The sequence below is a fragment of the Columba livia genome, chromosome 2 (assembly GCF_036013475.1).
Source record: "Columba livia isolate bColLiv1 breed racing homer chromosome 2, bColLiv1.pat.W.v2, whole genome shotgun sequence".
In the NCBI taxonomy this organism is placed as follows: Eukaryota; Metazoa; Chordata; class Aves; order Columbiformes; family Columbidae; genus Columba; species Columba livia.
The window spans coordinates 88,687,239-88,702,671 of record NC_088603.1 but is presented as its reverse complement, the minus strand read 5'-3'; the positions used below and the strand labels follow the sequence as shown (position 1 = coordinate 88,702,671).

General features: G+C 40.8%; 1 protein-coding gene across 1 annotated transcript; it reads right to left on the bottom strand.

Moving 5' to 3' along the window:
• Positions 1 to 620: 620 nt before the first annotated feature.
• On the bottom strand, positions 621 to 13,662 carry UPP1 (uridine phosphorylase 1). Its single transcript, XM_065052724.1, has 8 exons — positions 13,424 to 13,662; positions 11,018 to 11,082; positions 8,026 to 8,143; positions 7,358 to 7,516; positions 6,224 to 6,338; positions 5,517 to 5,726; positions 3,707 to 3,853; positions 621 to 2,254 (listed from the first exon to the last, which is right to left on the bottom strand). Exons 2-8 carry the CDS (start codon positions 11,068 to 11,070, stop codon positions 2,115 to 2,117), a joined length of 942 nt encoding a protein of 313 aa, XP_064908796.1. The 5' UTR covers positions 11,071 to 11,082; positions 13,424 to 13,662; the 3' UTR covers positions 621 to 2,114.
• Between the last annotated feature and the right edge of the window lie 1,771 nt (positions 13,663 to 15,433).

The following is a 15,433-nucleotide window of genomic DNA, read 5'->3' as shown; positions in this document are numbered from 1 at the left end:
AAGTGCCTACTTTATATGACTGTAATCACAAAAGCTTTGTAGTTTCAGTTGACAGTTCACACTCTTAAATGATGTAAGAACTTTTTCTTTTTAACCAGTTTCCCGATTCTTGCTTTCCTTCCTTTAAAAAGGCAAATCACAGCATTTCAGATTTGTACCTCCAGGATAACTGCAGTAATATGCTTCCCCAGAGCTTCACAGAGCCACACTAAGTGTTTCTTTGTCTTCTTTATAAGGTATTTTCTCCTCTTTAGGTAGTTCATAGTATTTCTTTCACAACATCAAACTGTCTGCTCCAAACCCATACTCAGTATAAGCTTTTCTTCAGCCTGAAGTGCAGCACGCTGCTTCCTTAGGGATCTTCATCTCCTTGCTACTGTTTTGGGAACAGGAGGTTGCAAAGCAAAGATGCGCTTTGTTGCATGTTTCCCAAGGGACCTCACAGGACTTTGTGAAATGCCCAGGCAAGCACTAGGCACAGTTAAGCACAGATATATATAGATATATAGATATATAGATATATAGATATATAGATTTTTTTTTTTCCAAACAAAATGAGAAGCCATTCCCACCCAATCCTTTCCTCTGACCTTAAGGAAAAAAAAAAAAAAAAAAGAGGCTTTATCTGAAAATTTACATTTATTGTATCCCAAGTATGTACGAGAAAATGTGTTTTTAAAATTAGAGAACTTAAGTTAAAAAATGCAGTATTCTTATCTTTTTATCTGTTCTTCAGTTGAAAATTCATCAAGTTTAAGGTGATTAACCCTCACTGGCAGTTTCCTATTCATAAGAGTCATCCCTTCCTTTTTCAGTGTTTCCATCACACTGCTTCCAGTTTCTGGCACTTCTCGGTCAATGTGCCTTACCGCTACATCGTTCCGGTTAGGTCTAGCTCTAATGCCTGTTAACAGAGTGTTGCAGACTACAGTCTTCAAAAAGAAAATCTCATTTAGCTGGATCAGTGACTGTTCCGAGATTTTATTCAGACCATTCTGACCTGTGTCTCCTGCTAGGACTGGACCATCCACTGTGGTACAAAAAGAGATAAACACATTTTTCTTTAGCTGAGCACATATTTACGTTCTGATCACAGCAGAAAAGCAGCAATGAGTATGATTTTAAAAAGAAACAAAAACTAGGCCAACAGTAGTGGAAAAAAAGGCAGAAATGGTTTCAATGGTGTGTACGAGCAATACGTTTTCTCTGGTTCTTCAGAAGAACTGAGAACCATTGCAAAAGTGAGTATTATGTCCTGAAGACATGGAGATGAAAAACAATTTTAAAAGAAGCAAAGGAGAAGAAAGAAAAAATAAAAAAGAACTATCATAATGCAGTCCTGTGAATTTCCTGTACATCTCCTGAATGCCTTTGGCTCCTCTTTGGTAACCAGCAACCTTTATTCAGCGAAAGAGTTCTTCAATGCAAAATTACTTAACACATAAATGTTTCCTGGGTATTGATTCAATCATATAGTTAAAATGGGATATGAATGACCCTGTTGGATCAGTATCTAGGAAGTACAAGATATTCAACAACTCAGTGTCAAGTTAGTAGTTAGTCCCTTAATAGTTAGAAAATTCAGTTCCACATTTTGCAATTTTAATATATGAAAATAGTATTGTTTATTTGTCAAAGTCTGCAAAAATAAACTGCATTCACTTTAACTTTTCTTTACAAGTGGAACAATTATACTTTTAATAATTTTTTTAAAACAACGAGAAAGGCATTAGCATTATTAAGTTAATTTTAATTCAGTGGTTAACAAGTACTTGGCAATAAAGTTTTATTTTCTTCCCAGTTTTTCTTTTACAGCAAGGATAAATAAAGCTTTTTTCATATATTACTGCAGGCTCATCCTTCACAACAGATCCGCTTTCCAATTCACAGAAAAGTGAGTTTTATAGCCAGTAACGCATAAGTAAGCAAAACTTAACTGAAGTCCACTTAGCACATTGAGTTCCCAAAGCACAGTGGCATAAATGATTAACTTCCACAAACACAGGGAATGCTGTGAGGTATTCTGAGGCAAAGGACCTTTAATGCACACAAGTCACGACCAGGAGTTCAGCTGTGCAACAGCCTTCTGCTTCTGTAAAACCGAGATGGCTATTTCATACTTTCGCAAGACGTTTCTTAATGAAATAACCCACTAATTTCTGCGGTCTCTGCTGATATTCCACAAGTACATCATGTGAGCTACTAATCTGATCCCCTTCAAGCCGATTCAGAAGAGTGACACACACTACGGCAGCTAGAAATTAAAAGACAGCATCAGTTAGGAATGACATTCTGGCACTTCTACAGTCCAAAAGTAGAAACATTTGAATGAACAGCTAGGAGATTAGAAATATGAGAGAAAACAAATGCAAAATAACAGTGCACAGTACCATAAGATGCTAGGGGACTAGCACGCTGTGGATGATATTTAAAAAGTTACAAATAATTTAAGAAAACTGATCACTACATCAATAAAGCAAGAACTCTCAGGCAGATCCTTATTGTTATTGCACAATTCTTATGTATTTGTGGACAGGAATTATATCCAGGGTGTGACTAGTAGGAACTGATCAGAGACACTGCTGTAGCAGATGCCGTCACAGCCCCCCGCTGTGTACCTCATCCCCAACCAAAATCCCTGTGCTCTGGGTGCCGTCCCTCAGGAACCAGAAGAGGAGACACTTGGGCATTCACAGATGGGGAGCACTGCAAGTACGTGAGGATCCCACCGATCACATCTCGGGCTCATCTGCTGCCTTTTGCTAACCGAAGCCCCAAAGATAAAATCCTTCCTTCCACTCAAGCTGAGCTCTACCACGGCTCTTCTGTGTCCGGGGTTTCTGCTGGTGACAATTTGCAGAGCACAAGCCATAATGCACATTATGGACCTACAAAGTAGAGACAGCAAAAAAGACCGGGCTCCCTAATGGCCCAGTAATTGCATTGGCTGGGATTTTAAGCACTCGCAAGTCAGTAAGAACTGAAGATGTGTGACATAACTGTTGGCCATTTTGCTTATTTTTCTTCATTTAATCCTCCTTGAGTTTAAGGAAGTTCAAGAAACATCAGTGTTTTAAAGTGGCAAATTCCTTGCCAAAGAAAGCAAGAGACTATAGTTAACATGGTAAGTAGAAAGGCATTGCATTACATTATCGATAACCACTTTTTTTTCCCTAATTTTTACTAAAAATTGGTTAGCTTGTGTAAAAAAATGTGAAACACGTCTTATGACTAGGAATGGTTTATTAATGATGCTACTAAAAATCTTTAAGTGTCATAAGTCTACAAAAAGTTCTTCTATTTTAAATTTGATATGAAAGTATAGAAAGTGATTGTAGTTTTATGTATGTGAGAATCACCTGGCTGATTAAATTAACCAGTTGCTTCACGTAAACTTCAAAAACTAACTGAAGAAAACAAGTTAATGCTATAGGATAATTAGATACTTTAATGATTTACGTGCTTTCCACGGGCTGGAATAGCAAATGATAGAACTAAACTGCATGAGAAGTATGCAGGGAAGTTTGCATAAGTTTTAAATACATATGACACAAATGAAATAATCACAGCAACATAACTATAAGCAGAACTGGGGCTTTCATATGCTGAAGGTACGTTACCACCTCATTCTCAGTTTTTACTGCAAACCTCCTGCAATGCAGAAAACCTCCTACAGTTTGAATAAAGTGACTTTAAGTTAGTTTACCTTTGACACCACTGAGATTACACATTGCAGCAAATACAGAAGACTCCATCTCTATGTTTCTGACACCAGCATCATAAGCTTCCTTCAAATATTGCAGTTTCTCTTCTTCATTATATAAGCAGATGGCACCATCCAACCTGCCCTGTCCTACAAATTCATTTTATAAAAAAAGTTCAGTGATGAAGTCATAAAACAAATTCAGTTCCTAAAACATCTGATTATTGCAGTTTCCCCTATACAGTGGCTAGCTTTTTCTACTACTACTCTTTTTTTTCATGTGCAAGAAAACAGGACAAAATTATTCTTAGCTATTGCTAGAGCTTCTACATATTACTTGTATTCTCTAAAATGTGAATCACAGTACTTTAATTGGTCTTCTCCATCTTAAATTCTCAAAATCATAAATGTGAAAATGTAAACAGTAGTTTCTAGTATATGGGGAATGCACCAAAATCAGCAACAAACTTGAAGCTCTATGGAAGTGCCGCATTTCTTCAATGTTTAATCATTGTCTATGAAAACTACAAAGCCTGAAAATGCCTTTCTGATGCTACCTCAAAGGATCATCATTTTATTACTTAGAGACTCTCAAAGGTAAGAGATGAAGAGTCTCTTAAGCTAACTAACTAATACTATTACCATTTTTTAAGGAAATCAGTTTATTCAAATTATCCAAGACTAACACCTACAGAAAAAACAGCAGCACATTATATACATTAAAGTTAAATTACAAGAAGTTTTAATCGGTATATTTTTGTTTTCTGGAGACGTACTCCTAAATTACTACCCTTGAGTCTGTTCTCATGTGTTGCTGTATGAATTGAAAACATCCCTGACGTGTCTTTTTTTAGTGTAGCTTGCACCTGTGATTGGTGTCTGAGGAGATGCACAAACTGACAGTGTCTGTTTCTGACCAAGTGGGAATGCTGTTACGAAAACCATGTTCCCCTAACACATAGCACCCTTTGTCACCTATCCAGTAGCAGCTAGAGAAAGTAGTATTAGGTGTCACCTAATTCTGTTCTCGCAAGATTTGAAAGATGCTTGTGAATAGACTCGGCAGATCAGAAAAGCACCTGAATGTTTATACGTTTATCCAAGGTAAGTCTTGGAGGTTTGCCTCTCCGATGTGGCAGCATTGACACAACTCAGCAAAATATTGACTTCAGTTGTCCGATCAATGTTTTGTTCAAAATGTGCAGGGAAATAAAGTTTCAATCACTTCTTTTAGAAAATATTTATTTTAGGTACTTAACCAGAAGGAAGCGGGGTGAGGGAGAAAGACACAAATCATTCTCATTCCTCTAATCTTCTAGGACAGGGTGTCAAACTCATTTTCACCAGGGGCCACATCAGCCTCGCGGTTGCTATATGTAAATATAGGATATTTATACAGTCCTAAAATTACATTCGGCCCTTTGACGGCAACCGTGAGGCTGATGTGGCCCCACTGAAAATGAGTTTGACATCCTGGTCTAGAATGCCTCAGTAAATCACAGAAACTCTGTGACAAACATGCCTAACTGATGAGTACGTGAAAAGTGTATAGTAGACTACATATATTTCAGAGGATCTATTAGAGCAGGGAGGAAATAAACTTCCACAAATTTAAAAGTTCAATACAGCAAACTGCTAGGCACAATGCTTGATTTTACATATATGAAAAATAGGTTAATTACAGCTGACAAGACAACACAAAGTAGGGAACTGGTTCTTTTCAGTGAACCAGAACCTTAATGTTAAAATATTATTCAATATTTATATGTTGCTGCTTACCAATACACTTCTGTTAGTCTGTTGCCAGACTTACCTTCATAGAAATCCAGGGTGCACATGGTGTTTCCAACAACTGTATTGAATTGATTTATTTCTTTACTGCACTGCATCAGTTCCTTAGCTAGCTGTTCATCTAGGTCTGTACTGCGAATTACAGTCTTTCCCAGAATAACCTGTTCAAACTGAGGTTTGAAGGTGGCATCTACAGACTGACGAGTTATAACCACTGAGCCTGGCTCCAGACCTGCAGTAAAGAGAAACACAAAGCTTCATAATGCAGTTAATGCTTTGTTTCCATACACATGAAATGTAAATCTTGACTCAATCCTACTTCTTTTAAAGGTGGCAGCTTCACCCCTGAACTCACCAAGAGATGTTTTTGTGTGTGTGCTTGCCTAGCTGCTTATTATTACAAATAATTTTTCAAAGAACAAAATTTTTACTTTTTCACTATATATTCTTATCTCATACTTTTTGTAAAGGACAGGAATACCCTTCTCCTGACTTTGTCAGATCTCTGAAGTGAATTTTCTCTATCCAGGGAGGCAGATATTGCCTTCTCTTTCAGAATTACAGAAGAAAAATGATTCATATCCTGCAGAAAACTGTTCTGATGATCAGTCACTTACTGGTAGAGAGATGCTTTACTCTCCTACAAAGATGTTTTTGTTGGGGAAAAAACAAACAAACAAACAAATAAAAACAACACACAAAAACAAGGGGAAATACAAGGGGAAATACCTATTCCACCAGAGGTGCCAATGCGGATAATGGTTATGTTGGAACATTTGGCATGATGCAACAGTTTGATCAGCTCGTGCAGCATGATTGAAATAGAAGGAATGCCCATACCATGCTGAAATGAAAGCAGAAATTAATATTCAACGTTCACAGAAACAATGCAAAGTATATAGGGAAGAAGGAGCTGGACAATCTCTCCTTCCTGATATTTTTTTCCAAATGTCACTTAACTCACTCGCACAGAAACCCTAACCCTATGGGCTGACTGAAAGGTTACTCCAAGTAAACAGGAAGATTCCCACTGACTTTCATGGACTATGCATGAAGTATAATATTTCTAAAAATCACTAATTATAAAATATTTACATTCTCAAAAGCATAAGCAGTGTCTTTTCCTAATAGTCGAAAAATGCACTTCATCAATAAAGTTTTCTTAAACACAAGAAAAAACACAATTTTTTTACCAACTTGAAGTGCTAGTGAATAGTTAAGCTAAATTTTTAAAACACATAGACACTATGGTTTAGTCACAAAATTCAGCAAATAGAAGTCCACCTCAACTTGCATGATAATGCAATAATTACAACTCAAAAGGTGCAGCATGATAATACAGTTATGCAGCTGAAGCATGTAATTGTATCTACAAATTAAGGCTATGAAGCTTTAAAGCGCATACATGAATTAGGGCACAAGTCCCATGGAAAGCTGCTCTTAAGCTATGTTAACACATCTGACAATGCCACTGCAGATACTTAGCTATGGACGCGATACAGTCATTTTTTCCCATAGCACACATGCATCCAGATACCCTTTTTCCATATTGTTCAGGATACAGGACAAGGACAAGGCAACATAAAGTCTGCTCAATAATTTATAATGCCATCCCTGCAACACCTCAGTGTCGCCTGAGGAAAAAGGGGGCAAGAAAGGAATGAAGGTCTCTGAGATTTGCCCTTTTACAAGAAAAGCCTAAAAAGGAGTTCTTAATTAGCCAGCTGCACTATTTTGAGCACAGCTGGTGCAAACTCAAAAACCTGACTCTATCTATGAAGAATTTAAAAGAAATCTGCATTCCTATTTTCTACTTCAAACAGAATCACTGAATGGTGTCCCATGTGTGGTTAAGTTACTTACACTGACTGACAAGACAGGTCCCACTTTGTACATTGCGTAGCGGTCGGTTCCTGCACAGATGTTGGGGTAGTCGGAGCCAGGGCTGCCCAGCCCCAGTTCTTCAGCTATGTAGGCGATAAAAGATTTCATCCGTGATGGGCTTCCTCCAACACATACAAACTAGGGTGGACAGCATTCAACAAAACAAAATCAGCTGCATGATTCAGTATCTCAAGAGAACATGAGAAGATCAACACAAGGATGCAAACACCTTCAGTTAACACAAAGCTATTCCCAGATGTGGTTCTTCTCATAATCATTCTAAAAGGCCATGAAGAAAAATTATGGGGAAAAAAAGAAAAAAACCCCACCACTTTCTATATAGCACTCAAATGCCTTCCTCCTGTTTAAACTAGTAAAAGACAGATATCGACTTGAAGGCCCCTCAACAGGGAACTCTACCCAAATAGAGACTGCAGCATTTGCCTTTATACTGGATGAAAAGAGACAGAAACCATTGTTCCCAATTGTGCTTGATATTGAAAGTGATAAGAACCCATAAAAACGTAGCCCCTTTCTAGTCATTCCTCAACTGGTGGTATGCTGACACATCTAGTCTAATTTTGAAGGCAGCTGCATTTTCACCTTCTGCAAAAAAAAGCCTGAGCTTGCTGAATGAAGCTTCTTACCTTTACATCCCCAAACAATGCTGGAAAATCATGGGTGCCAGTCCCGAGAGCAAAATGGTACAGGATGTCTTCTTTCATTTTCTCCAGGTGAGGGTTGCAGAGACAGATAAAATTCTCTCTGTCAAGACAGCAGCATTTTGAAACATATAGAATATATACAAACCCCTACATTGAACAGATGCTAATTTTGCAAAGTCAAGCAGTAGAAGTTGGGAAATGTCACACCTAAGTATGCTCTCACTACCTTATTTTGGTTCCTCATGCATTATGTTAAGGAAATCCTAAATTTCATGACCACCTTATGGCGCATAACAAATCACATAAGATATTTATCATCCCGTTCATTGCACAGGATGAAATTGCTTAAGAAAAGCCTAGATGCGAGGATGTGTTTGCAACAGTGCAGCCTTTATCTTAAATAATATTAAAGCTGTGAACCAGGATGAGTCTCTATGGTGAGGAAAGCATTGGGAGCAGGACCAGGGAATATTCAACAGACCACCTTACTATGTAAGTAACCTACAGTAAAGCCGAAAAGCAAACTTGACCTCTTATGTTTTGACCGACCCTCCTAGCCATCTGAGAGGGGTGTGAAGATTTGGGCTTTATAGACAGGCCCAAAGGGGATTTCTGTCAATTTGGTTCACTGTTATGCTGCGTTATCCAGCCAGGAGGAAAAAAATCTATGGCATAAGACTAGTAACAACAGTACAGAGGGTCTGGAACAAGAGAGAAAATAAGCAAATTTAATTCCAAAGCAAAGAGAAAACTATGGAAGAGGAAAAAAAGTGGGGAAAAAAAAAAAAAAAGAGGAAGAGGTAAAAAGAATTCACTTCCTCTTAAGTTGTTTCCTGTAAGGAAATGATACAACTTTAAAAAAAAAAAATCTGGATAACCAAGGAACTACAAGGCAAGAAGGGAAAACTGAACTACTTAGCATGTGGGATTGCCTTGATGGAAAATTTGATAATGGCCTAATTAAGCAAGCTGGATGACTCATAAAACACCAAGCACAGAAGACAGACGTTTTAAGTTCGGTTGAAACAGGTAGGGAAGACTAGTCAATAATCACAAGCTTCGGCAAAATACCAGCCAATACTTCAAAGTAGTTTCTGAGATGAAATACAAGCAGTAAATATTTTCCAGATACAAGAAGACGACTTAATAGCTTAATGAAGGCTCTCTGCAGTCACATTATAGCTTGGGAAATTCCAACTGTTTTGTCAGAGGAGACAAAAGAGTTTCTTTGGAGTTTATGCAAAAAATTGCTAAGAATTTGCAGGAACAACCCTGAAGCCTAAGCGTAGGCATTTAGTGCTGCTCTAGGTGGTTTGGGTTATCTTGTCTGCCTTCTAATGCCTTTACCAAAGGGCAGTGCTCTTCTGCAGGTCCAATGTCTTATCTGCCAATCCTGTACAGTATGTGCTGGTCATCTTAAGCAGCCTGAAGTGGCCTAGATGCCCATACTGAGGTCACCACACTGCTCCTCAGAAAGCAAAGAAAATAGTTACAATCCAAATATTCTGAGTATATCAACTGTTCCTGTTCTCGAAATTCTCCCTCCAAGGTCACTAACTATCCAGCAGTAACTGCACAACCAAATAAAAGAGGTATCATCCCAGTCCACCCTACTTATCCCTGCTCACCACAGACTACCACCTTCAGGAACTGGGAAAACAGACCAACAAACCAGGTGGTTCATTCGTGCTTTTGGCAACAATTCCTTCCCACCTCTCATGTGTCCCATCTGCCTCCCTTCACACAAGTCCCACCTGAGGTGGAACCAAAGCTTTGGTTGCCTTTCTCCTTCCCTCCAAGAGACCTGTTTGACTTTGGGAGAAATAAAGAACAGGTTTATGGCTCTTCAAAAAGGTGCAAACAGACCAGGAGTTTGCCAGCTCACGTGAGCAGAATTCCCAGGCTGCCTCTTCTAAATTATTGCGGCTCCATTTTGTGAGACTCTGCCCATATTTAATGGATCACTCACTAACGCAGATCAAATAGCTGCTTGTGCTGATGTTGATTGAAATGGCTTTTACACGTGAATAGGATGTGATCTGAAATCACTTCACAATTTGTTGTCAATGAAGCAAATAATACTTCCTTCTTTACCAGCAATTAAAGCTTCCCTCCCGGAAATAAAATGAAAAAAGGCGAGGTCTCTATCACAAGTACAGGGAAATTCATGTGGTATGTGGCAATACCCTGTCCTCATGCCTGGCTTAAACACATCTCCCTTCCTCAGCAGTGCCTGTATTTCGCCTTTTTCATCTCATACCCTTCCAGCAACACTATTCAATCTACCCCATCACCGCAGCCAGGGGCTGTCACTAACTTGTACTGGTTGTCTGGCCATCCAGATCTCATTGCAGGCTCGGAATCTGTGGTAAAATGGGCAATAAAAGCATATTGCTATATGTACATGGGACAACTGCCATGGATTTACAGTAGAGGCAAAGTTTGCCTGATAAAAAACTTTGGCCTCTAAGGAGCAGACAATTTATTCCTGTCACACTGTTGTAAAGAACTTTCAACTTCTGGGGATTTAAACAAAACACAAATATCTGACGACTAAACATGCCTGTATGGTTTTACTAAAATAAGCTTAAGCTTAAAGGAAGGATTAGAGAAACAGATTGAAATATTTGTTCAAACTCTTGAGGCAGGTAGGTGTGGCCATATCCAGCAACCAAAGTCAACATTTCAACAGTTCAGTGGATTAACAAAAATAATAACAATACTAAAAACATCAGCTGTGCTTGGAAAAATCCACTGTCATGATAAATGAAAATGGCTAGCCAGCAAAGCCTTCTGTGTAGGTGTGGTTAAAGCAGATAAAGACTTCATTTGTCAAAAAAGCTTCTACTAGATACTTGATGTTATAATCAATATTTCTATCATAAACTTCATCTAAAACTAAATGAGTGTGTAATGAGTTTGGGGAGGAAAGTAAATGTAAACTTGGACAAGTTAATTAATTTCTGAATCTTACTTTGAAGACTGTTCATCATCAGTTTTCTTCTCATTTGAGACACCAGAAGCCATGTATGCTTATACCTAGAATTATATTAAAAAAAACAGATATCAGTGCACCAGAATAGTCCCATCTATAAAGCCAGCATCATTAACAGTGCGAAAAACCTTCTATACAGATGATACAATCATTAATATTAAACCCCCAAAATAATCCAGCCACACTGCAGTTTTTATAACTGTAGCAAAGTGAGCATCTCCATTTTTTTTCTGGCCAAAACCACCACTTTCAATCCACTGAAGCATAAACTAATCCCTTACTAACGTAACTCCCCCCTCACCACTACTTTGGTTCTGTGGAATATGCAACACGTGGCTCATGGGGCAGAGAGGTTTAAGTCTCATAGCTAACTAACTAATCCTCCTTTTTCTATAGCTCCTACAGCCACCGGGACTGCTGAACCAGCTTTAGCCCCCTGTCACCTCTGGCTCCCAACGCTCTCCAAAGCTCATCTCTCTCACAGGCCTGAAACCTGAGCCCAGGAAGCATCTTCCTCATAATATCCTTTCCATTAAACTTCTCCTACTGACCTTAAGAGCATTTCTATCTGCCTCAACCTAACAGTGAGGAAGACTAAGCCAAAACATGACTCCAAAAAGTCACAGCACTCTAGTTTATCACCCATATTGAATATCTGTATCCTAACCTGTTACACTATCCTACACCAAAAACCTCCTCCTTTCTGCATCCTTCTTTACATTTACCTAGACAAACCTATCACTGAGGCTTTGGTGCTGATAAAATGACAGAATTATAATTATAGAATGATTTGTCATTATTTTTAGAAATGACTAAGGCTACGTGCCAAAGTTGGTACTTTTCTGGGGACGCCCTTACAGGAAGTACTGAATCACAAAGTTTTGCTCTACCCTCCCTCACAAAGAGCCTGACAGCACATACATTACAGACAGGATTCTAATCCCTAAAAAAACCCACGATTATACTATAAGGAAATAGAAAGAAATCAATCTTGCAATAGAATTACATCATACATTAATTTTGAAAGAGCTGAAGAACCAAATGAAATAAAGCTGGATTCTGCCTATTAAACGCCACTGGATAATGGAAATGTATTGACATTTATAAGGACTATTAGTTTTCTTCATTTAAAATATCAACCTTTATTAAATAAACCTAAACTTCACACGTATTACATATACTAAATGTAAACTAGAATATACGCTCAATGAGGTGAAGTATAAAAGTTGCATTTGGAATCAGTTATGCATCCTTATGGTGGCATTATAAGAGTCAGCTACTACAGGGTATCACTATTATACCATATACATTACAGGTAAAACACATAACTTGTTCCAAGAAAACTATAGTACTGGGAGTCCTAAAAACAAGGAACTGGAAGAAGAAGAAACAGCAAAGTGATTTTTATGTACCTAGATGACAAACGGCTCCAAATAAACTAAATATATTCATTCAGCTGCTGTTCATAGTATGAAGCAACCATGTAATTTTTAACAGTGCTCTTGGTTCTGTGATCCCCTAAGTAATGATGTGCTTCAAAAAAAATGAGAACAAAGTTCTGACAATCCAAAGGTCCAGAATACCCTCCCCAATAGCACCCAACTGGAGATGCTTTGGCAGAAACAGAAAAAAGGAGCAAGCGGAAAGCAGTTTTCCCATGGCAGACCCTTCCAGCAATCAGGTAGTAGCTGACAGGCAGCCAATTAATATGAAGCTGCAAATTTCTCACGGTGTCTAAACAAATCAAAATTTTTAGAGTCATGTCAAAAGTTTTATCTGTCTTCCTCAGCCAAAGTTAAAACTGATGTTCGAGAACAACGTGCTCCCCAGCAAGACTCGGCTCAGGAAAGGGAATGGATCCCTTTAACATTTGCTAATCCTCAGACCGATGTTTTAAACCCTGTAGAATCCATTATAATTACTTTCTCTCGTATTTTTCTCCTCCCCCACCCCTTTTTTTTTTAAAGGAAGACATCAGTTAATAGTATCAGAAAAAGCTCTAGTTCGGTGTTGATCCATCATCAGAAAAATCTAAATAATTGCAAAATTGATTTTTATACTGTGGTTTCCTCCTTGAGGCTGTGCACACGAACAGAGCTCGCTCACGACTTCCCGGCGACCTCCCGGAACCCGCACACAGCGCAGCCCGCGGACTGCTCCCACCGACAGACCCGCCGGCGACACCGCCGCGGCCCTTCCCGCAGCCCACGACGAGCGCTCCCCGTCACCCAACCCGTTTCCGTCGCTTCCCCCCGCAGCGGTTTCAGCGCCCGGCGGGCGGAGATGCCGCTGCCGGGAGGCACTGCGGCCACCCCGCCACCCTCCGAGACAGGACCGCGGGCTGCAGGGGTCCCCCCGCTTCTGCCGGCGGGGCTCGCCTCTCACCTGGGGCAGCGGGGACCGCCGCTGGAAACCGAGAAGAGCCTCTCACTGCACCCGACCCGACCGGGCTACACGGCGCGCCGGCCGAGCCGCCTCCCGGCTGCAGCGGGCGGGCACCGCCCCGTCCCGGGCGGGGGCCGCAGCACCGGGCGCGGTTAACTCCCTGCGCACCGGCGGCACGGCAGCGAAGGCAGCAGCGCCCGCGGCGGTTGCACGGACACCGGCTGTTCCGTTTGGTTGTGACGGACAGGGCGGGGGCTGCGGGCACCGATGCGGGATGCGCCGCGGTGCCGGGGGGAAGAGAGAGCTCATGTGCTGCAAGCGCGGATCTACTGCTGCTCCTCGGGAGATCTACCTCGAGACTACGAGTTTTCAGTATAATATACATGTAAAAATATGGGCCCCTCAGTTCAAGAAGGGCAGGGAACTGAGAGAGTCCAGCACAGAGCCACAAAGATGATTAAGGGAGTGGAGCATCTCCCTTATGAGGAAAGGCTGAGGGAGCTGGGGCTCTTTAGCTTGGAGGAGACTGAGGGGTGACCTCATTAATGTTTACAAATATATAAAGGGTGAGTGTCATGAGGATGGAGCCAGGCTCTTCTCTGTGACAACCAATGATAGGACAAGGAGCAATGGGTACAAACTGGAACACTGGAGGTTCCATTTAAATTTGAGAAGAAACTTCTTCATGGTGAGGGTGCCAGAGCACTGGAACTGGCTGCCCAGGGTGGGGTGTGGAGTTTCCTTCTCTGGAGACATTCAAAACCCACCTGAACATATTCCTGTGTAACCTCATCTAGGTGTTTCTGCTCCGGCAGGGGGACTGGACTAGATGATCTTTCGAGGTCCACTCCAATCCCTAATATTTTGTGATTCTGTGATATGTTGGCACCCTGAGGATTGCAGAGTCAGGTTCGGTCGTATGGATCTTGGTATCTATATCTGTGTCTGTAAATGTATGTTTGTGCAGACTGTTTTTAAGTGTAATGCTTTTACTAGCACTTTGGCATGGCAAAAAAAGGTGATGAGGAGTGAGCACAGATTACTTCTGCTAATAGACTAAACTACATCATTTGGAAGGGACCTACAGCAACCGGCTAGTCCAACTGCCTGACCAATTCAGTGCTGACCAAGTTAAAGCATGTTGTTAAGGGCAGTGTCCAAATGCTGCTTAAACACTAACAGACTTGAGGCATCGACCACCTCTAGGAAGACTGTTCCAGTGTTTGACCACCCTCTCAGTAAAGAAATACTTCCCAGTTTCTAGTGTAAACCTTCCCTAGCACAACTTGGAGAGAGATAGGTGCTGAGCTCACTGGTATCCAGTGATAGGACACATGGGAATGTTTCCACTTCCTCCTCCTCAGAAGCTGCAGAGAATAATGAGGTTGCCCCTCAGCCTCCTTTTCTCCAAACCAGACAAGCACCAAGTCCTCAGCTGCTCCTCACAGGACATGCCTTCAGGCCCTTCCACCAACTTTGTTGCCCTCTGAACACATTCAAGGATCTTCACATCCTTCCTACATGGTGGGGCACAGAACTCACATCACTCAGGGTGAAGCTGCACCAACTCTGAGTGTGGCAGACCAGCTGGTGATGCCCTGTTTGATGCCCCCAGGATGCAGTTTGCCTTTCTGGCTGCCAGGGCACACGCAGCTGATTCATACTGAGCTGCTGCCAACCAGCACCCCCAGATCCCCTTCTGCTCTCCAGCCACTCCTCTCACAGTCCATACTTGTGCCCAGCAGTACTCCATCCTAGGTGCAGAATTTGGCATTGTGGCTTGTTAAATTTCAACCAATTAATCATTTCCCAATCCTCCAGTCTATCTAAATCCCTCTGCAAGGCCCCTTGTCCCTCAACAAAGTCAACAGCACCACCCAGTTTGGTATCATCCACAAATCTGTTAGTGGTGCATTCAACTCCTGCATTGAGATAGCTGACAAATATATTGAACAGAACTGGCCCTAGAATTGAGCCCTGAGGAACAGCACTGGTGACTGGTTGCCACCC